At 47.1% G+C, this 22,935-nt stretch overlaps 1 protein-coding gene across 1 annotated transcript in view; it reads left to right on the forward strand.

Annotated features, from left to right (window-relative positions):
* The first annotated feature begins 2,479 nt into the window (after window positions 1–2,479).
* Window positions 2,480–22,935, forward strand: part of LOC112617117 (transcription factor CP2-like protein 1) — a 61,749-nt gene continuing 41,293 nt past the window's right edge. The window contains exons 1-2 of the mRNA XM_025373837.1: window positions 2,480–2,541; window positions 6,255–6,406. Coding sequence (XP_025229622.1) covers window positions 2,480–2,541; window positions 6,255–6,406 — 214 coding nt within the window. The remainder of the gene's footprint in view (window positions 2,542–6,254; window positions 6,407–22,935) is intronic.

Raw genomic sequence — 22,935 nt, forward strand, 5'->3', positions numbered from 1 at the left:
GAAGGGGGAGGAGAAGGAAACAGACACCACCTCTTGATGGGAGAAGCAGCATGAGGTCAGTTTACTCCACCAAAGGTCACATATTCAGATGGAGCTAAGTAGTAAACCCAGGTCTGAGCCATCTAATAATATTGACTGCCCTTCCTCCAGGCTTCTGCAGGAGCGTCTACTGTGGGGGAGACCTCCCTCCATCCACAGATTGCTTTCACTTCCACTCACCCATCCATCAGGAGACAGCACTTCACGCTCGAGCCTCTTCGGAGCTCCAGAGTCGTCCTCTGCGTTCCCAGGGCAGCCTCTACGTCCCTGATCACACTGTACTATCACTGCTGCTTACCCATGGGCCTCTCCTGTTAGAACTCAAGGACGAGTCCAGCAAAGGACATGCTCTTTCCAGACCACCCCAGAGTGCCTCCCATTTAAACAATGGGTTTGGCATGGACCCTGATGGGGTGAGTTTTGTTGTGGGGGTTGGTGTTCAGGATGTTTCTTTGGAAGCTCCCATAAGAGTAACCCCTGGGCAAGGAACTGGAAGGAAGCAGGAGGGAGACCCTGAGCAGGACACAGGTCTTGTGACAGCTTCGACTGTCTTCATGGGGAGTCTTGGGGCTAGAATACCCCATCAGCACTGTCCCCAATCGGGCAGAGATGGCCAGGCTTTTATACTCCGGCTGGGATAGTCCCTGGGATGTGGGCTATCCCAGGAGGGACATGACTGCTGGAGGGCAAGGCTGCTCTCTGAGCAGGGGCAGTTCCTGGAGAAGCCGATGGCTGGGGGACTGTCTGCTGACAGCACCACCTGTAGCCGGGGAAATATTCCCATTCTCCTAACAGGGCAGAACAGTGGGGAGGTGGCAGTCCTTGAGGGCTGCACGGAGGAAGTGGTTTGCCAGTTGTGACCTGTGGCTGGAGGGAGAGGGGCAGGAACAGCAGAGGGAGGGAGGGTTTTACCCACATCCATGCTTGGGGAGCGGGGAGTTCTGGACCCAGGTCCCCAAGGGATGTCATTTGACTGCATTAATAGTCAGGGACGGAATCCCCATCTCCTCTGTGCCAGGTGCTGTGCCATGTACTGGAGGACCAGATAGCACCTGGATGTGGGTCAGGGCTCCATGGAACTCCACTCCCTCCTAATGGCCCTCCACACCACCCCATGACCCACTGTCTACACTGCTGCCAGACCGATCTTTCCAAAAGGCAAATCATACATGTGACTCCTCTGCTTAAAACACAGAATAAAATCCTAGCTCCTTGTCCTGGCCTGCCAGGCCCTCTGATCTTCCCCACCCTCCTCACCTCACCTCCTAAGCTCTCCCCAGGACCAGCCATGCCAAGGTCTTCCTCAAGGCTTTGGCAGTCACTGTTGCCAAGGGGGTGGGGAACTATGCTTGGAACTATTTTTCTCTAGGTGTTGTTCACAGACAGCTTCCTCTGCATCCATCAGGGCTCAGCTCAATGTCACCTCCTCCAGGAAGCCTTCTCCGATTACTCTTTTGGTGCATTCCTTTTTTTATTTTCATGTTTACTCAACAAGTATTTATCTTAACTATGTCCCATGCACCCTTCTATGCAGTGCAGGTAACGGGGTGTTAAGAGAGCCAGGCCCTGTCCTCTTGGAGCTTACAGTCTAATGGGAAAGACAATCAGTACACAAGTAAAAATAAAAAATAAAAAAATGTCGGCCCGGCTCGGTGACTCACGCCTGTAATCCCAGCACTTTGGGAGGCCGAGGTGGGCGGATCACCTGAGGTCACGAGTTCGAGACCAGCCTGGCCAACATGGCGAAACCCCGTCCCTACTAACAATAAAAAAATTAGCCGGGCGTGATGGGGGGGCGCTTGTAATCCCAGCTACTCGGGAGGCTGAAGCAGGAGAATCGCTTGAACCTGGGAGCCGAGGTTGCAGTGAGCCCCGAGATCGCGCCACTGCACTCCAGCCTGGGTGGCAGAGTGAGACCCTGTCTCAAAAAAAAAAAAAAAAAAAAAAAAAGCCATGATTTCAGAGCGTCTGAAGTGCTATGAAAAAACAAGAACAAGGAAAGGAGACAGAGAGAGCCTAGGCTGGATATCTAGGAGCCGCTCTGGAGACTGGCCTTGGGCGTAGAGTGGGGAGCAGAGGGTAAAGGGGCCGCGTGGGGCAGGTTGGCGGCGGCAAGGGTCACCTGAGCCCCACATCGGGGGTTGGGGGAGAGCGCCCAGCCGGCCCTAGGTCCCTGTGGTCTGGCCGCCCCGGAGGCGCGCTCGTTCGCCGGAAAGGCACGCGCGCGTGTCGGCCAGGTGCGGCGGCCGTGGGGAGCCTTCCTCCCGGCCGAGGTTCCTAGGGGGCGGGTCCCGCCGCGGTCCCGCCCCTGGGCCGCCCATAAATGCGCCCAGCCGGCCGGCACCACGGGTTCGGAGCGCGAAGCAGTCGGTGGGAGCTCCGCGCGGCCCGCGTCTGTGCTCGCTGCCGCGCTCAGGTGGGCGCGCTGGGAGCTCCAGCCATGCTCTTCTGGCACACGCAGCCCGAGCACTACAACCAGCACAACTCCGGCAGCTACCTGCGGTAAGGGCCGCACGCCGTCTCCGCGGGGCTCGGGGCGGGCCGGGCGCCGTTGCACGTCCAGGGGCGGAGAGAGGGCGCCCCTGCTGGGTCCTGGCCTCCCTGCTGTCCGCCCTCTGGGGACCGAGAGACCCGCCCAGCGTCCCGCCTAGGGACTGACAGACGGACGCCGGCGGGACCCGACGTGCGGAGTTGGGGGCCCTCCGGGGAGGCGGGCGCGCAGAACCCTATGCCTGCGAGGGCTCCTCCCCGACGGCGGAGAGGGTGCAGGGCGCGCACCTGCCGGCCCGCCGCCTCCCCTGGCCCATCCACCTCCCGCGGCCCTCCTCTCCCCGCGCGTATCGGAGTAGAGGAAACTTCCTGCCAGCAACCTGGTGCCCGGCCCGGGGAAGTTCGTCCCCTGCTCTTTGCCCGTCTCCGCCGGGGCCCCTCTCCCAGCCTTGCGCCCTCTGCAGTGCCCTTGGTCGGACCAGGTGCGGGCGGCGGCCTGGGGCGGCGCGCTCGGAGGGGCACGCCGCCCCGCTCCCCGCGGTAGTCTTGCGCGTGTTCGCCCGAGGCCCGCGTGGTTATTGCCCATGATGGAAATCTTTCTTCTTCTGCAGGGATTTGAGTAGTGCCCTTCGGAGGGGAGAGTAAGTCCTGCGTGTTTTGCACGGTTCCCCACAACCCCCTCTTAGCAGTAGGACCCCGTGTGCCCTGTCTGCCGGAGGATTGTTTTTCCCTGTTCTGCCGCTGGCCGGGACTAATGGGCAGTCATTTCACTTTGTGAACTCGCCTGAACCAGCTTTAGCCTGTCCTTATTTCCATCCTAGTCACAGTTTATGAAATGTGCCTAATTTAACCCAAAAGGCGTTTGATATGGGCTCAGGGAAAATGAATTATGAGGCCGAAGGAGTCACAGGCATTGACAGTCCCCATACCAGAGCTACATTTAGTGCTAGTTTTGGCCCCAAGAAGTTCCCACTTAGTTCTCAAAACGTTATTTGTAATTCCTGGCTGCTGGTAGGTATTTGCCCTCCCTGAAGACGTCCCCTTTTCCTGGAGGCGGGGGAATGATTGGGTTTAGCGGACGTATCTGCTGTTTTTATTCATGGGCCAAAGTAGTTGGAGATGGCAAAGGTCTGGAGCCTTAAAGGCTGGCAGCCACCCGGCAGACCACGGTGATGTCACCAGACGGAAGCTGCTCTGGGGGATGTTGGAAGCCCAGGAGGAGATGTTAATCACCCACAGATTAAGTGTCCATTCACTTACAAGAAATGCTACAATGGAATACATTTTTACTGAAGTTTTAGTTGTAGCTTTGCCTGAATTTTAATTTGCAGCCATTAAGTATGTTGCCATATCTTAACAATGAGTTTCAAGGTGACCCTGAGTTGAAGGTGAGTGTACTTAAAACTTCTAGATACCCGCAATGTCATCACCCCATTAGGGAACAGTTGTCCCTTGCCTGGGAGGTACAGTTCTGACGTCTGCTACCAAGATGGAAATTTGTCCCGAGTAGCTCAGATACCTTTTAGGATTTGGTGAAAGGAGGAGGGTGAGCATTGGGAGTGGGTGGTGCTGTAAAGCCATATTGGCTTCTGGGGTCATCGGGGGACTGTGGATAAAGAAGTCCATGCTCTTTTTTTTATTTCACTTCTTGGAAGCTGGGAGTTTTTCCCTCAGTGAGGGCCCAGGTGGGGGTTTGTGCATATGTCCTTGGTTCCCCTGACTCTATAGAGAGGGAGGGTCTTGTCCTTTTCCTTGCGTTTTTTGTATTTTATTTTTGGTCATCTCGTCACTTGGCAGAACTTCTGCAAGCTGTCTGACCTCACCAGGGTAGAGGCCTTTACTCCCTTCCCCTTTTCTGTTTGATGTTCTCGTGACTTTTATTCCTTGGCAAATAAGGATGCCAGGCTTGAAACAAGTTACTGTTGAGCGATGGTTCTTAACTTCCTCCGCCCTCCCGCCCCTTTTTAAAAAATTTAAAGGCAGCAGTCCATGGATTATTAACTTGACATGGTCTGGGCAAACATGAAATTATGCAATCCCCAGTGTTCCTAGAGAACCACCCGGGCTGGGAGCGTGCCCTGCCCTCACAAAAGGAAGACGCCCTGTGGGGGAAGCCGAGATGGCCTTGCACCCTTATTTTTCAGTAGTGGATAGTGACAGGGGAGGCCCACACAGGGCAGGTTTTCCAGGTGTGTGCTCAATGCCAGGCTTTTTCTTCTGAAAATTGATTAGATGTTGATAGAGTGTGTGCTGGGTTTGTGTTGTAGAGACGCTGGTTTATGATGTGCGAGGAACAGATTGTACCAGTGACTCTGTTTATACAGACAAGTGGGGTTAGGTAATTGGATTCCTAGTCAGGGACCCACGAAGGGAAGAGGGTTATCAAGATAAGAGCATTGGTACTTTTTTGGCACCTGTTTCTGTGCTGCTCATAATTTAGAGGCCTTAAACAAGCCTTGCCTGCCTGTAGGTCATTCATGTTCTCAAGGAATTCTTTGTCCTTTGTAAGGGCATTTTAAAAATGCTAGGTTTTTTGTTTCTTTTTCCTTTTTTTTTTTTTTTAAGAGATGGTGGGGTCTCACTATGTTGCCCAGACTGGTCTCAAACCCCTGGCTTCAAGCAGTCTTCTCACCTCTGTGTCACAAAGTACTGGGATTTCCGGCATGAGCCACCGTGCCTGGCCTAAAAAATACATCCAGAAACAAGTTCCTCACTAAGTCGCAGGATGATGACTTCATTTTTTTTTTTTAAATGTGGGGAGTTTTGTTAAGAGGTGGAGGAAGAGAAACTTAAAGCAAGGATTTCAAGATTTCCCACTTGGATAAGAAAACGGACTGGGCCGGGCACGGTGGCTCACACCTGTAATCCTTGTACTTTGGGAGGCCAAGGCGGGTGGATCACCTGAGGTCAGGAGTTCACGACTAGCCTGACCAACATGGTGAAACCCCATCTCTACTGAAAATACAAAAATTAGCCAGGCGTGGTGGCTCATGCCTGTAATCCCAGCTACTCGGGAGGCTTGAACCTGGGAGGTGGACGTTGCAGTGAGCCGAGATTGTGCCACTGCACTCCAGCCTGGACAACAAGAGTGAAACTCCGTCCACCACCCCCCACCCTGCCGCCCCCCCCAAAAGAAAAAAAACCATACACACACAGACGTGAAGCCAAGGTCCTTCCTTCCTTCCTGTTTGCCTTTTGGACAGATTAGAATGACCCTGAAAACAGTGTCCGGTTGTCCTCTCTTTAGAAGGGATGGAGGAATGTCTCAACCTGGGTACTCAGGGAGGGAAGGAAGTGGTGTGTTCATTTGCATAGTTTACAGAACCTGGAGGACAGGCTTGTATTGCTATGAGAAGTGGCTAGTTAATGGAATTGTTGATTAAAAAATGAAAACGTTTGTGTAGATTTTTATTCTAAAAGTGAAACCTTATGAGTGATCGCTTGTGGATAGAAACCAAATAAATGGAACTTTGCCCTTTTACCTCCTTGGTGGGCTGATTGAATCAGTGTTTTGGGGGGTCATTGAGTGAAATTAGAGTCATGAAGGAGTGGGTTCCTCTGTTTTAAAGCATCTGGAGTGTGCAAGGGTTGCAGGAGTGCAGCCTGCGTGCGATGTGCATGCTGTGTCGCCCTGGGTCCTGGTGGTCTGCGTCGTCTCTCCAGCCCTGGCTCTGCAGGAGCCCCCTGGGGCTCTGTTCCTGACCTCTGCTTCCTGTGTGTTGCAGTGATGTGCTCGCTCTGCCCATCTTCAAGCAGGAGGAGCCCCAGCTGTCCCCTGAAAACGAGGCCCGCCTGCCACCCCTGCAGTACGTGTTGTGTGCTGCCACGTCCCCAGCCGTGAAGCTGCATGAAGAGACGCTGACCTACCTCAACCAAGGTAGTGACCAGAGGCCCGGGCCCAGTGGAACCCGGAAGCAGTGGGGAGTTGATGTGAAAGGCCCACTTGGGCCTTGTGACTTTGTTACGGTGGGTGAGGTGGGGCTCGGGAAAGAGAACAGGTGCAGGTTCAGGTTCCACTTCCCAGCTGCGTGACCCCTCCAGCCCCAGTGTCCTCATCTGAAAAATGGAAACATCAGATACCTTACGTGGGTAACAGGGTAGCACTCTGCATTCCTCCTGGAGCCCCTCCATGGAGGAAATGCTCAGAGACTGGTAGCATTATTACTGCCTCCCTTCCTTCCCCTCCCCTCCTCTCCCCTTCTCTTTTTGAGACAGGGTCTTGCTCTGTGGCCCAGGCTGGCATGAAGTGGCATGATCATGGCTCACAGCAACCTTGACCTCCTCAACCCGAGTGACTCTCCCACCTCAACTTCCCGAGTAGCTGGGATCACAGGTGTAGGCCACCATGCCCAGCTAATTTTTAAATTTTTTTGTAGAGCTGCAGGGGGTCTCACCATGTTGCCCAGACTGGTCTCAAACTCCTGGGCTCAAGTGATCCACCTGCCTGGGCCTCCCAAAGTGCTGGGATTGTAGGCCTAAGCCACTGCACCTGGATATGTTGTGACTCTTTATTGTGACCATGATCATGTCCTTTGAAGGCATAGACTGAGTACGGTCAGCATCCCAGGTCCTGGAGCCGCACCTGGCAGTGGTGGGACGGCTGGCCTGTGTCCTACGCAGCACCGGAGCAGGGTTCCATCCGTGCTAGACAAAAGCCCTCTGGCAATGGAGACAAGTTCCCTCACCATGTCCTGAGAGAAATGGGCTTTGGAGTTTGAATTCCAACTCTGGCACTTCCTGGCTCTGTGACTTGGAGATGCCTCTTCTTTTTCTCTGAGCCTCAGTGTTTTCGTGGGTAAAACAAGAAGTATAATTTTGCGGAGTTAGAAGAACGAAGGTCTGTGAGGTGCCTGGAATGATAGTGGTTGTTCAGTTGCTGGTTCCCTTTTTCAGAACACGTGGGCGAGTGTCCTGATGGATGGTGTTTTTTGATTCTATCATGATTATGAGTATGCGTTTTTTGCACTTTCTTTCTGGGTCATCTCATGACCACCCTGGCGTTATGTGGATTCGTCACCTTCTACTTTATCTTCTATTGTGTGTGTGCCCCAGACATGAAACAGTTCTGGCCACCCACCCAGGCATCCAGCAAGGATGAGCAAAGGACTGTGTCTCTGCTCTACCCCTGACTGGTGTGATACCCCTCTACTTTCAATGGGCAGAGCAGACGAGCAGAGGAACGCTGGTTTCTGTGGGGTCACAGGGAATTGCAGGGGAGCTGCAGTGTCGTAGCAATTTGTCTTACATGTGCAGCTTCCTCTCTGCGAACTTTGATTCCTCAATTTGGGGAGCCAGCCAGGGCGGAAGTCCAACGTGGTCATCGGGCTCTCTGCTTACTGCTGAACTTGCCAGCTTCTGGGCCAAGAAACTAGCTCAGAAGCAGCCGCTGGCTCGGTCTGTCTCCCTCTGAGTAGAGGTACCCATTCTCATTGTGGAGGGGCCGCCGTGGAAGGTGATGCTGTATCCGCGGGGGCAGCTCTGCTGGCCTCAGTGGGTCTTGCTCAGCTGAACTCCCTCAGCTCTAGAGCTTCCTGCTCAGGCCCTGAGACCTGTGCACCATCTGCAGCGGACGGTGGCCATGGTTGGTGGGTGGTGTGGCCGAGTGTGCGTGTGTGCTGTTGTGTGGAAAGGTTTCTGCTCTATGCCTTTCACTTTCATGGAAGGTCAAGTGCTACCAACTGGTTACGCACCTTTAAGCACTTTCTTTCCTCTTTGGGCCTCTTTTTTTTTTCTTTGCTTAAATTTAGCAGGGAAAAATGAGATGTTTATAGCATCCGTTGAGCTTTGATGTGGTTCTTCTTGTTGGCTACGTCCTGTGGTGCTGAGGAGTGGGTCCAAGGTCTGAGGTCTTGCTCCTGGACCAAGATATTGGGTGTCTGTCCATGCCCTGGCCCCTGCTGTAGTTGGTAAGGCCATTAGCTGAGTTCCTTACCTTTCCTCCACCCCTTCCAACTCCTTTTTTTTTTTTTTGAGACAGAGTCTTGCTCTGTCTCCCAGGCTGGAGTGCGATGACACGATCTCAACTCACTGCAACCTCCGCCTCCCCGGTTCAAGTGATTCTCCTGCTTCAGCCTCCCAAGTAGCTGGGATTACAGGTATGCGCCACCACACCCGGCTAATTTTTGTATTTTTAGTAGATATGGTGTTTCACCATGTTGGCCAGGCTGGTTTCGAACTCCTGATCTCAGGTGATCCACCTGCCTCAGCCTCCCAAAATGCTGGGATTACAGGCGTGACAGCCACCGTGCCCGGCCTACTAGGTTTTTTTAAAAAGAGTTTTAGGCCGGGCGCAGTGGCTCACGCCTGTAATCCCAGCACTTTGGGAGGCGAGACTGGTGGATCACGAGGTCAGGAGATCGAGACCATCCTGGCTAACACGGTGAAACCCCGTCTCTACCAAAAATACAAAAAATTAGCCGGGCGCGGTGGCGGGTGCCTGTAGTCCAGCTACTCAGGAGGCTGAGGCAGGAGAATGGCGTGAACCCGGGAGCCGGAGCTTGCAGTGAGCCAAGATTGCGCCACTGCACTCCAGCCTGGGGCACAGAGCGAGACTCAGCCTCAAAAAAAAAAAAAAAAGTTTTAAAAGTTGATCCTCTCATAGATCAGTTAAAAGAGAGAAAAAGGAGTTACCCCTGTGGTCTCATCATCTTATGTTAATTTGGTATATTTAGATATTTTTAAAATTATATTTTGTAGGTTATTGAAATAATCTACTTTATAGAATGTTTGAATAATTTGGAAAAGCAAAAGGAAGAAAATTAAAACAAAATTAAAATCCCCTCCAATTTCACCAGAAACCACTGCTAACCTTATTTCTACATGTTTGTGTGTATATCTTTCTGCTACAGACATTTATCCTTTTTTTCATTTACTATATTTGTCACCCTTCTCATGTCATTGAAAATGATTTGAGGACTTACATTTTTGTAATGACTGCATAGTGTTACGTTGTATATTTCTATGACTTTAACCTGTTTCCTTTTATGGCCACTTAGTTTCCAGTTAGAATTTAAATACTGCAATGATGAATAACATCCTTGTATATAAATCTTCCTGTGAAATGTTGATTATTTATGTATTTTAAAAATAAATACTTAAGAGGTAGAATTTCTGGATCAAAGGGTTTGAACATTGAGGCTTTTGATGCGTATCACCAAATTGCCTTCTCAGAAGAATGTACCAATTTATGTGCCAGCCAGCAGTATACATTTTATTGTCTCTTTTCCAATATTGGTTATTGTTTTTTATCATCTGATTAGTGACACATGGAATTTAATACTAAACTAGCATTTCTTTTCTTTTTTGAGCTCGGGTCTGGCTTGGTTTCCCAGGCTGGACTCAAATTTCTGAGCTCAAGTCATCCTCCCTCCTCAGCTTCCTGAGTAGCTGGGATTAAAGGTGTGTACCACCACCACCCCGGCCTTAAATTAGCATTTCTGTGATTGTTAATGCAGTTAGATATTTTGAAATACATTTATTGATCTTCTTAATTTGTTTGTTATATTCCTGTCCTTTGCACATTTCTCTGTTTGGGTGTTTATGTCTTACGGATAAGAGCATACTATTTATGAAGAATACCAACCTTTTAGCTGCCATTTTTTCAAGTATTTTTCTCTGATGGTTGCAGGCCATTTAACTTTTATTGTGTGATAACTATATTTATGGTGTAAGGTATATGTTGTGATTTTTTTTCTGTAGAAATTGATTTTAAATGTCTATAGTCAAATCTTTCATTCTTTGAAAATAAACTTTTCTTTTATGCTTAAAAGGAAATGCCTGCTTATCCCAAAATCACTTAGCTGAGTAGTTTTCTGAATTTCATTGAGAGGTGTCTAAATTTTAACACTTACTGAAATGCATTTGGAATTTATGATGTGATATGAAGATCTGAGTTTGTTTATTTTCTAGTTATTGCCCGACTTTTCCTACCTTTATCTCACAAATTTAAAAACATCAATTCTGAAACATTTTTTGTTGGCTTTTTTTTTTTTTTTTTTTGAGACAGGGTCTGGTTCTGTCACCCAGGCTGGAGTGCAGTGGCTCCATCTCAGCTCACTGCAGCCTCTGCCTCCCGGGCTCAAGGAATCCTCCCGCCTCAGCCTCCTGAGTAGCTGGGACTACAGGCATGTGCCACCACACCAGGCTAATTTTTGTAATTTTGGTAGAGATGGGGTTTCCCAGATGATGTTTCCCAGGCTGGTCTTGAACTCCTGGGCTCAAGCAGTCCTTCCACCTCGGCCTCTCAAAGTGCTGGGACACTTGTGAAACATTAAAAAACCCATCATCCTCAGCAAACTAACACAGGAACAGAAAACGAAACTCCACGTGCTCTCACTCATAAGTGGGAGTTGAACAATGAGAGTATATGGGCACAGGGAGGGGAAATCACACGCTGGGGCCTGTCCGGGGGTGGGGGGCAAGGGGAGGAGGGATAGCATTAGGAGAAATACCTAATGTAGGTTATGGGTTGATGGGTGCAGCAAACCACCATGGCACATGTATACCTACGTCACAAACCTACACATTCTGCACATGTAACCCAGAACTTAAGTCTAATTAAAAATATATATATTCTAAATTGGAAGGCAAGCAACACACAGACTTGTCCTGTGCTGCTGATATTCTTGCCGAATTCCTCATTGAACTAATTTTTGTAGCTTAGAAATATGTTTTTCTGTGTCAGAGAGGTTCCTTTCGTTATTCTTTTTTTTTTTTTTTTTTTGAGACGGAGTCTCGCTCTGTCGCCCAGGCTGGAGTGCAGTGGCCGGATCTCAGCTCACTGCAAGCTCCGCCTCCCGGGTTTAGGCCATTCTCCTGCCTCAGCCTCCCGAGTAGCTGGGACTACAGGCGCCCGCCACCTCGCCCGGCTAGTTTTTTATATTTTTTAGTAGAGACGGGGTTTCACCGTGTTCGCCAGGATGGTCTCGATCTCCTGACCTCGTGATCCGCCCGTCTCACCTCCCAAAGTGCTGGGATACAGGCTTGAGCCACCGCTCCCGGCCTCATTATTCTTTGTAGCCACTCCCAATAATTTATTCTTACAGAGGGTTACAACCATTAAGACTTCCTTCTCGGCTGAGTATGGTGGCTCATGCCTGTAATCCCAGCACTTTGGGAGGCTGAGGCTCTTGGATCATCTTAGGTCAGGAGTTCAAGACCAGCCTGGCCAACGTGATGAAACCCTATCTTTACTAAAAATACAAAAATTAGCTGGATGTGATGGTGGGCACCTGTAATCCCAGCTACTTGGGAGGCTGAGGCAGGATAATTGCTTGAACCCAGAGGGCAGAGGTTGCAGTGAGCTGACTGCACTGCACTCTAGCTTGGGTGATAGAGCGAGACTCTGTCTCAAAAAAAAAAAAAAAAAAAGACTTCTATAATTTTTCTTAAAAAAACAAATGGATGAGATTATATGCTTTATGCAGTTGTTTCTTGCTCTTATTAAATACTGTTCTTGTAATAATGTTTTCCATTATTATTAAAAGTATCCTAAACATGTAAAATGTCTACATGTTATTTCACTATTTCCTTTTGTTATTTAGGGCAGAATATTGTCATAACTGCTGGAAAAAATACACAACATAATTACATAATTGTTTTAGTGTCTGCCTCCCATAATAGAATGGAAGTTCTATAGGGCTGAGCCATGGATTAAATAATTTTTTTTTTTTTTTTTTTGAGACAGGGTCTTACTCTTTCACCCAGGCTGAATGCAGTGGCACAGTCATGGCTCACTGCAGCCTCTACCTCCTAGAACAATTAGTCCTCCTGCCTCAGCCTCTCAAGTAGCTGGGACAAACATGGGCTACCATGCCCAGCTAATTTTTCTATTTTTTTTAGAGACAAGATCCCACTATGTTGCCCAGGCTGGTCTCAAACTTCTGAGCTCAAGCAATCCTCTTTGACCTCCCAAAGTGTTGGGATTACAGGCATGAGCCACTGCCTGGCCCCTAAAATTTTAAAGTACAGGCTGAAGAATACCCCTTTTCCTAAATACTTGGGATTGGAAGTATTTTGGATTTTGGATTTTCTTGGATTTTCGGATATTCGCATATCCATAATGAGGTGTTTTGAGGCTTTGACCCACATCTAAACACAAAATTCACTTATGTTTCATATATACTTTAGGCACATAGCATTGAAGGTAATTTTATACAATATTTTAAATAATTTTGTTTATTAAACAAAGCTTGTGTCCATTGAGTCATCAGAAAAGATGGTCCCAGCCACCCATGTGGACAACATGTGGGGTCACATCAGGACTCAAAAAGTTTCAGGTTTGGGGCTTTTGGATTAGGGATGCTCAACCTGTATCCTCAGTATTAAGCTGTGGGTGCCTTGAGAGTATAGTAGGTGCTCTGTAAATATTTAGAAAATCTAAAAATAGGTGTGATTTTATCCCCCCCCCCCATCAGTAATGCTGCACTAGATATCTTTTTCAGCGTACCTCATTTAAGTAGCCTATTCTACATCATATGACCAAAAGGCATTGATACAATTGGCTTGTTTTTTTCTTTTTCTTTTTTTTTGAGACAAAGTCTCACTGTGTTGCCCAGGCTGGAGTACAGTGGCACGATCTCGACTCACTGCAACCTCCGCCTCCCGGGTTCAAGCAATTATCCTGCCTCAGCCTCCTGCGTAGCTGGGATGGTGTCCACTACCACACCGGGCTAATTTTTGTATTTTTAAATAGAGACTGGGGGCCAGGCTGGTCTTGAGCTCCTGACTTCAGTTGATCCGCCTGCCTTGGCCTCCCAAGATAAAATTCTTAAAAAGTAGTTTTGACACATCAGTCAAGACGTTTTTGAAAGCCTGCTATTAAGTGTTTATAAGGCTTTATGGTAGTTATTGCATTATTCTTGTGAAGCCATCACAGGTCCTCTCCTCTTCCTTGTAATGATGTGTTTAAAGTTCTCTGAAAACATGGAGAAGATGCTATAGGCGTAAATCAAAAAGTCACTTAAACCACTGGATGCCCATTTCTCAGTGCAGTGTCAAACCAATGCCTTGAGGACATGTGGCTTGGACATGTGTGTTTCATAGGGATGTCCTATCGCCAAGCCCAGTGGCTGGTTTTAGATATGGTAAAAATGATTTGAAAAACGAAGTCTGTCCTCTTCCTCTGAAAAAGTCCTTCCAAGGGGCGGATAGAGAGTTGAATAGAGGTTTGCAAACTTCCAGATAACCTCCTCTTTGTCAGTGACCAAAGGTCATTGTAGACAGATCTTCCTGAAGGCTGGAGCCTGAGGGAAGGGATGATGAGGGTGTGGAGGGATGAGAAGGGATGTGGAGGAGGAGGAGTCCGGGAGAGCAGAGAAGAGAGCACCCCAGGCAATCTGCGTAGGGATTTCTGGCTTTGAGATAAGAAATAACATTGCAAGAATGACTTGCGGTGGGGAATGCTTTGATATTTTCCATCAAAACAACTCTTGAGTCTTAAGTATAGTAATGAATTTTCATAATATGCTTACTTTCATTCATTCATGGAGTAAAATTTCCTGTTGGTTGGAGGAGGATGGTGGCTTGGTGAGAAGAGAGAAAAGCCACGTGCAAAGGCAAGCATGGGGGTGCAGTTGAACACAATGTCTATCCCAGGAATCCTAAGTGGTTCAGGATGACGAGGGTTTCAAACACAAGGGGAAATAGGACTGATATGGCTGGAGAGGTAGACCAAATATCTGACCTAGAACTCTACCTGTCTTGGTTAGGCCAAACTATCTGGCAACCATCTGGGCAAGTCAGTTAACCTTTCTTTACCTCCAATTCCTTACCTGTAAGATGGGGGAAGTAAACTCCCTACAAAGTAGGTGCTGCTATGTGGGTAAAATGAGCTATTGCATGTAGACCACTGAAATGCCGGGCACATAGCAAGCACTCACGTGTCACCCATTGTTATTAATAAAGAGGAAACATCTCACCAGTCCTGTTTTGGAAGTTAACAAGGTCATCGAGTTGGGACTTTGCTAACTTTTGCTGATTTTTATCCCTTCTTTTCCCAATTCAAAGATTAATACAGGGTTGGCTCTAAAGCTGAGAACTGCATCTCTTAGAGTTGAACGGCGGTAGCTTTGGGAAGGCCTGCTTCACTTTTCCATTCATTCTTCACCCGCTGTACAGCCACATGGTGGACATAACCCTGAGGAGAATTTCCTGTGCAAGGTGTTGAAATACCATTTTAGAAATAAAGATCTCTTGGCCGGGCGCGGTGGCTCACGCCTGTAATCCCAGCACTTTGGGAGGCCGAGGCGGGTAGATCACGAGGTCAGGAGATCGAGACCATCCTGGCTAACACGGTGAAATCCCATCTCTACGAAAAAAATACAAAAAATTAGCTGGGCATGGTGGCGGGCGCCTGTAGTCCCAGCTACTCTGGAGGCTGAGGCAGGAGAATGGCGGGAACCCGGGAGGCGGAGCTTGCAGTGAGCCGAGATTGCACCACTGCACTCCAGCCTGGGCAACAGAGCGAGACTCCGTCTCAAAAAAAAAAAAAAAGAGAAAAAAGAAATAAAAGATCTCAAAACGCACTGAACTCTTAAATGCCGTAAGCTGTCATATTAAGGAGGGTTTGTATTACCTGGTAGGTGAGAACCTCAGGCTTTAGGGTGGTACTTCTTTGTTAGCACTTGAGAATTTGGAAAGCACTTTCTGATATTCTCTTCTGAGCTATTCCCGCAAGATGCGTTGTTCCCATCTTACAGATGACCAGCTGAGAGGTGAAATCAGGCTCCCCTCCTATATCACATAAGTTTGAAAGCCAGGGGAGTGATTGAACTGGGATGCAGTAAGAAAGGGAGTTCTGGAAGGGGAAGCACCTGTTTTTTCTGGCTGATATTTCTTGGAATTCCTGCAGGCAGGATTCTAGGCTAGGCACTTCGGTGCAGGGACTCTGCCACTTGGTACTCCTGATGCAGTTCTGAGGGGGAGGGTGGATGAAGCTTTGTCGGGGGGAAGGAATGGAGTGGGGAGAAAATGCCTCCTTGGAGAGGAAAAAAAACATCCATTATCAGTTGCTCCTACCCTACCCCAACCCTCCTGTTTTCCACCCACAGCAACCCCAGGGAGGGAGATAAGAGCTCCAGGGGAAGGTCCTGTCTTCCCTGCCCCTAGAACCAAACAGATTTGCAGTTCTGTCTTTTTGACCAGCTTCTGCTCCAGGGAAATCACTTGATCCTTTGGAGCCCGAGTTTCCTCATTTATGAAACCAGGACAGTTTCACTTTGTGGGTTTCACTTTGTGGGTTACATGAATAACAAATGTCTGGCAAACAATAAGTAGCCAGTTATATTTTTCCTTCTTACCAATTATATCAGTGACTTTGAATTTAAGGAATGAGGCAAAGGATTAGTTATTTTGTTTATTATCTTTTCTCCATAGCTGAAGTTTTCTTTCCAGATTAAATTTTAGCCTGAAGTTTGGAAATATAAGCTGAATAAACCAAATGACTCTAAAATATATTACTTAAAAAAATGTTTTCCCCTTATTTTTTCCTGAGTATAAAGTAGTATTCTTTATTCCCGAGTATAAATATTTATTCCTGAGTATAAATAAGTATTCTTATTATAAAATAGAACAGCCAAACCATATATACTCTAGAAAATGCGCAATAGTCCTGCCTTTCAGATTTTTCTTAGTCATACCTTAACCCATATATATCTACTTCCATAGACAAACATGCACATAACCTTATATATGTTCCCAAGTGTACCTTTTGCTTTTTAAGAGAATTGGGATCATATTATATTCACTGTTTGACAACTTGCTTTTTTTTGTTTTTGTTTTTATTTTGAGACAGAGTCTCGCTCTGTTTCCCAGGCTGGAGTACAGTGGCGTGATCTCGGCTCAGGTTCACGCCATTTTCCTGCCTCAGCCTCCCGAGTAGCTGGGACTACAGGCGCTGGCCACCATGCCTGGTTAATTTTAATTTTAGTTTTTTGTATTTTTAGTAGAGACAGGTTTTCACCGTGTTAGCCAGGATTGTCTCGATCTCCTGACCTCATGATCCGCCCACCTTGGCCTCCCAAAGTGAGCCACCGCGCCCGGTCTCAACTTGCTTTTTTAAAAAAAAAAAAAAATTGTGTGTTTTAGAGACAGAGTCTCACTCTGTTGCCCAGGCTGGAGTGCGGTGACACAGTCATAGCTCACCACAGCCTGGAGCTTTTGGGCTCAAGCAGTTTTCCCCTCCTCAGCCTCCTAAAGTGTTGGGATTATAAGTATGAGCCACTGTGTCCTGCTACTTTTTTTTTTTCCCCCAAACAAAATATCTTCAATGTCTTTCCACGTGGGTACATTAAAAAATATAATAAGCAAAATCTGATCTTTACTGGTTATACTACGATCATTGTATGTCTGTTGTATAGCTTGTTCTGTTGAGGAACATTAGGCTTGTTTCCATTGTTTTCATAGTTATAACCCAGTGCTCTAGTAATCCATGAACATCTATGTATATCTTTGTGTTTCAGCGGGAGTGAAAATAGCTCTAGGATACACACCTAGAAATAGAATTGCCAGCACGACGTTTTGGGAGATACTGCCATATTGCCTTCCAGTGAAGTGGTGCCAGTTTGTACTTTGTGAACAATAACTATCTGAATACTTGTTTATTTTCTCCTCCCTTATCTTTTTCCAATCGCTACCACACCTGAAATATAAACTTGAGGGCAGAGAACTTGGTCATCTTGTTCACTGCGAGGCCTATCCCAGTGTCTAGCGTACATAACTTCTTTAAATGACTGAAGAAAGTCGGTTTTTCTTTACCTTTGCCAACACTGTTTACCCTTTGGTAACTGGTGGGGAAAATATAGGGTCTTCTTCTTTTAATTCTCCTTTCCTCAGTGATGTTAAATATTATTTTTTCATTTTATTATTCTTTTTGCCTTTCATGTGATTTACCCATTTTTCTAGTGAGATTTTCATCCTTATTTATTTGTAAGACCTCCTTGTATATTTGGGATAGTATAATATGCACTGGAAATATTTTCCCACTTTTTCATTCATTTCATTCCTTTTTAAATTAGTTTATTTCTTTTACTTTTTTTTTTTTTTTGAGATGGAGTCTTGCTCTGTCGCCTAGGGTGGAGTGCAGTGGCGTGATCTCTGCTCACTGCAACCTCTGCCTCCCAGGTTCAAGTGATTCTCCTGCTTCAACCTCCCAAGTAGCTGAGATTACAGGTGTCTACTACCACGCCCGGCTAATTTTTGTATTTTTAGTAGAGTCAGGGTTTTGCCATGTTGGCCAGGCTGATCTTGAACTCCTGAACTCAAGTGACCCACCGCAGCCTCCCAAAGTGCTGGGATTACAGGCATGAGCCACCACGCCAGGCCTCTTTTACATAATTTTTGCTGTTTGTTTTTAATTTATAGAGACAGGGTGTTGGCCAGGGTGGTCTACAACTATTGGCCTCAAGCAATCTTCCTGCCCCAGCCTCCCAAAGTGCTGGGAGTATAGGCATGAGCCACTGCACCTGGCCCATAATAAAAGCTTTTTTTGTTGTTGTTTTGCCAGGGTCTCACCTCTGTCACCCAGGCTAGAGTGCAGTGGCGTGATTACAGCTCACTGCAGCCTCAACCTCCTGGGCTCAGGTGATCCTCCCACCTTAGCCTCCCTAGTAGCCGGTACTACAAATGGCTGCCACCAAGCCTGGCTAATTTTTGTATTTTTGTAGGATTGGAATTCTGCCATGTTGCCCAGGCTGGTCTGGAACTCTTGGACTCAAGCCATCCACCCCGCCTCAGCCTCCCAAAGTGCTAGGATTACAAGTGTAAGCCACCGCGCCCAGCCATAAAAGTTTTTAAGATAAATTTTTATTATCGGGTTTATTGGACTTCACCTTAATTATTTTTGTGTTTCATGTCCCATTTAGAATATGCCTTCTTCACTTTAAGATTTTAATAATATCCATCCTTTTTTTTTAATTAAAAAAAATCCTTTCCTTAATCGTTGATACTTTTACATTTATTATGGTGCATAAGGAATAAATTAAGGCTCCAACTCTGTTACTTTCTATATGGCCATCATCACATTGTCCCACAATAACTGACTGAATGTAGAACCTTGATATAGTGGAATAATATGCAACCATAACAAGAGTGAAGGTCCTTTTGTATGGCCGTGAAAGGTGTCTAGTATGTGTTATTAAATTAAATACCTTTCCCTCATTCCCTCAAACGCCAGCCTGAATGGCACTATTAATTAGCCTTTCGTAGAAACTGAGTGGCACATTGAAAGTGGTGAATGTTGGAGTTGGATATACCCAGCTCCCAATTCTGGTTCTTCTCTTCTTTCCCAAGCTGCTGAACCTGTCAACTGCGTTTTCTGTAAAATAGATATAACACTGACCTCAGTATAGCCTGGAGAATTATATAATATTTTTGTTGTTTTTCTTGCCACATAAGGATACTTTATTTTGGCCATATAAAATTTAGACATGTTAGCCGAGCCTGGTGGTGCACGCCTGTAGTCCCAGCCACTCTGGAGACTGAGGCAGGAGGATCGCTTGAGCCCAGGAGGTCGAGGTTGTAGTGAGCCGAGATCGTACCACTGCACTCCAGCCTGGGTAACAGTGAGACCCTGTTACTAAATAAATAAATAAATAAATGGGAAAGATACTATAGGCAAAACTTAAAAAAAAATTTATAAGCACATATAAAAATGTTTAATCGGCAAAGAATGTGGTAAACCACATGCAAAGGTTTAAAAGAAGAAAACAACAAAGAACAAATGCGTTCCAAAATGTCACCTCTCCATAGTTTGTGAATATCAGGCTAAACTAATAAAAATACCAATAAATTAACAGGGGGTGTTTTTTGTTTGTTTGTTTGTTTTAGAGAGGCAGGCTCTTGCTGTGTCACCCAGGCTGCAGTGCAGTGCAGCCTTGAACTCCTGAGCTCAAGCAATCTTTAGCGTGGCTCATTTGTATATTTTATAGAGACAAGGTCTCCCGTGTTGCCCAGGTTGGTCTTGAACTCCTGCTTTGGCCTTCCACAGTACTGGGATTACAGATGTGTGCCACCATGCCTGGAATTCTTTGTTATTTTAAAAACCAATCAGAATATATTAAAATACGTATGAGGTTACTTATACAGATTGCTTATCACAGCTTATAGCACATAGACATGATTTTTAGGGCCGGGCGTGGTGGCTCATGTCTGTAATCCCAGCACTTTGGGAGGCCCGAGGCAGGTGCATCACTTGAGGTCAGGAGTTCGAGACCATCCTGGCTAACATGGTGAAACCCCATCTCTACTAAAAATACAAAAAATTAGCCAGGTGTGGTGGCACATGCCTGTAGTTCCAGCTACTCCGGAGGCTGAGGCAGGAGAATCGCTTGTACCCGGGAGGCGGAGATTGCGGTGAGCTGAGATGGCACCACTGCACTCCAGCCTGGGTGACAGAGTGAGACTCTGTCTCAAAAAAAAAAAAAAAGAAAAAGAAAAAGAAAAAAAAGATTTTTAATGTTTCATAGGTGTCTACATGGTCATGTCAAACTTTAATTATGTTTTAAATAGTAATGGGCCAATTAATTAAAACGTCCTACTTACATGATTGAATTCCAGACAGTCCAATTCCAGAATAATATGTTCTTAATAATCACATTGCTGGGTGTGGTGGTCATGCTACAGTACTAGCTACTTGGGAGGCTGAGATAGGAGGATCCTTTCAGCCCAGAGTTCAAGAGCAGCCTGGGCAACATTGCAAGACCCTATCCGTAAAATAATAAATAATGTGGTTGGGTGCGGTGCCTCATGCCTGTAATCCCAGGGCTTTGGGAGGCAGAGGTGGGTGGATTGATTGATCCCAGGAGTTCGAGACCAGCCTGGCCAACATGGTGAAACCCCCTCTCTACTAAAAATACAAAAATTAACTGGGCGTGATGGCACACGCCTGTAGTCCCAGCTAACTCGACTTGGGAGGCTGAGGCAGGAGAATCGCTTGAACACGGGAGGCGGAGATTGCAGTGAGCCGAGCTTATGCCACTGCACTCCAACTTGGGCAACAGAGCGAGACTCCATCTCAAAAAAAAAAAAAATTTTTTTTAAATGAAAAAAAGAGTTATATTAAAATCATCTATAGTTTGGAAATACTTTGAAGGAAAAAGAGTCAGCCAAAACATTTTCTGTCCAAGTTGAAGTGTGTCATGAAGCACAGACAAAGCATTGGAGGCCCTGGCGAGTCACTCAGCAGCCGTTAGTACAGGTCCACCAGGGCAGGTCACCCTTTCACTGGGGAGGTGGCAGACTTCGATTGAGAACAGATTAAAGCAAGTCCCTAAAATTTCATTTCATGACTTGATGACCCATCTGGAAAAACAGACACACAGTCACTCACTGAAGCATCAAAACCTTTCTAGTCCCAAGTGACTGCAGCTGCCTGCCTGGAACCCTGCTGGTGGCTGCCCCTAAACCAGACAGACACCTGCCAGTCAGGACAGACCGTCAGTGGGACTGGAGGAGAGGACCCTGGCTTAATAACCTTGACACTCTCACCTTGCTCCGGTCACTGCAGAAATAGGGTTTTGATTTACATGGCACGTTATGGAAAACCCACATTAATGGGCCAGGTACCTCCAAGGCGCTCAGTAAGTGTTCCTTTTCTTCTGCCACTAACTCTGGCAATTTTCTGTGGATATTTAGAGGAGGAGAGAGGGAAGGAAGATCGGGGGTGGGAAGACCCACTTTGCTCTTAGTAAAATGGGTTCCTGGGTCAGGCTTCAGGGGCCACTGCGCTGTGTTTAGAATTACTACTTGGAAAAAAAAAAAAACAACTATTTAAAAAAAGATTAAATTCCACCACTTCGAGAGGCCGAGGTGGGCAGATCACTTGATCCCAGGAGTTTGGGACCAGCCTGGGCAACTTAAGGAGACCCCATCTCTACAAAAAATATAAAAATTAGCCAGGTGTGGTGGCACGCATCTGTGGTCCTAGCTACTCGGGAGACCGAGGTGGGAAAATTGTTTCAACCCGAGAGGTCGAGGCTGCAATGAGCTGAGACTACATCGCTGCACTTCAACCTGGGCCACAGAGCGACACCCTGTCTCAAAAAAAAAAAAAAAAGAATACTGCTTGGAAGAATGTGTAGAGTCTCTGCTCTGAATGAGGAACGTGTTTTGTGTTTTGTTTTGAAGGAGCCACTCTTGGCCAGGCATGGTGGCTCACGCCTGTAATCCTAGCCCTGCAGGAGGCCAAGGCGGGCAGATCTCTTGGGGTCAGGAGTTCGAGACCAGCCTGGCCAACATGGCGAAACCCTGACTCTACTAAAAATACAAAAATTAGCCAGGTATGGTGGCTCTCGCCTGTAATCCCAGCTACTTGGGAAGCTGAGGCAGGAGAATCACTCAAACCTGGGAGGTGGAGGTTGTGGTGAGCCGAGATCAAGCCACTGCACTCCAGCCTGGGTGACAGAGCGAGATCCTGTCTCAAAAAAAAAAAATAAATAAATAAATAAAAGAAAGGAGCCACTCTACACAAGTAGCTACCATGATTGTTCCAACCCCATCATTTCACAAGGAAGGAAGCCCAGAGTCAAGATGGGGAATGTTCGTAGGTCATACAGCCTGCAGTGGAACTGGGAGGGGAGGGGTCTGTTCACTAAGCACCACAGTGATCAATAGGTGTATTAGGGGTTGTTAGCCACTGCATTGAGGGTGTAACAGGTGACTTGCTGCTCTTCTTCACCTCTTTCTTTCCATGGGCAAAGAAGACAGCCGTGCAAAGAAAATGCCCTGGCTTTGTGCTTTGCAGGTTGGGGATCTCTCCTGTGCCCAGCCAGGTGCACTGTGCTTGGGTGGATTGGGGAGATTCTTGACCTTCCTCTGCCATTCTCCAGCCGGTGACTCTGCCTGGAAACTTCCATTGGGGTGCTTAGAGGACCCTGTGAGTCCTGAGTGGTACAGAGAAACCACGCAAGCTCTAGGAATTCACAGAGCATGGGCGAGAGTAGATTCCTGAAGCATAAGGGCTGGAGGGAGCCTACTTCCAGTGTTCATGGACCAGCATCATCTGCAAGTTTGTTAGAAATGCACAATCTCAGGCCTGCTGCAGGACAACTGAATCAGAATCTGCAGGTTGCCCCGCGGTGATGAACATATTACAGTTTGAGAAGCACTGATCTGAACTTTCTACCCCCGACCCTCCCATTTTATAGGTGGGTATAAGTTGAGGCTCAGAGATGCTGAGTGACTTGTCCAAGAACATAGACTGGTACTTCAGTAGTTTCTTTTTTTTAAAAAAAAACTTTTTTTTTTTTCTTTTAAGAGATGTTGTCTTGCTCTGTCTCCCAGACTGGAGTACAGTGGTACAATCATGCCTCACTGTAACCTCAAATTTCTAGGCTCAAGTGATCCTCCTGCCTCAGCTTCCTGAGTAGCTGGGACTATAGGAGCGTGCCACCATACCCAGCCAATTTTAAG

This window comes from Theropithecus gelada, unplaced genomic scaffold, assembly GCF_003255815.1.
Source record: "Theropithecus gelada isolate Dixy unplaced genomic scaffold, Tgel_1.0 HiC_scaffold_15883, whole genome shotgun sequence".
NCBI lineage: Eukaryota > Metazoa > Chordata > Mammalia > Primates > Cercopithecidae > Theropithecus > Theropithecus gelada.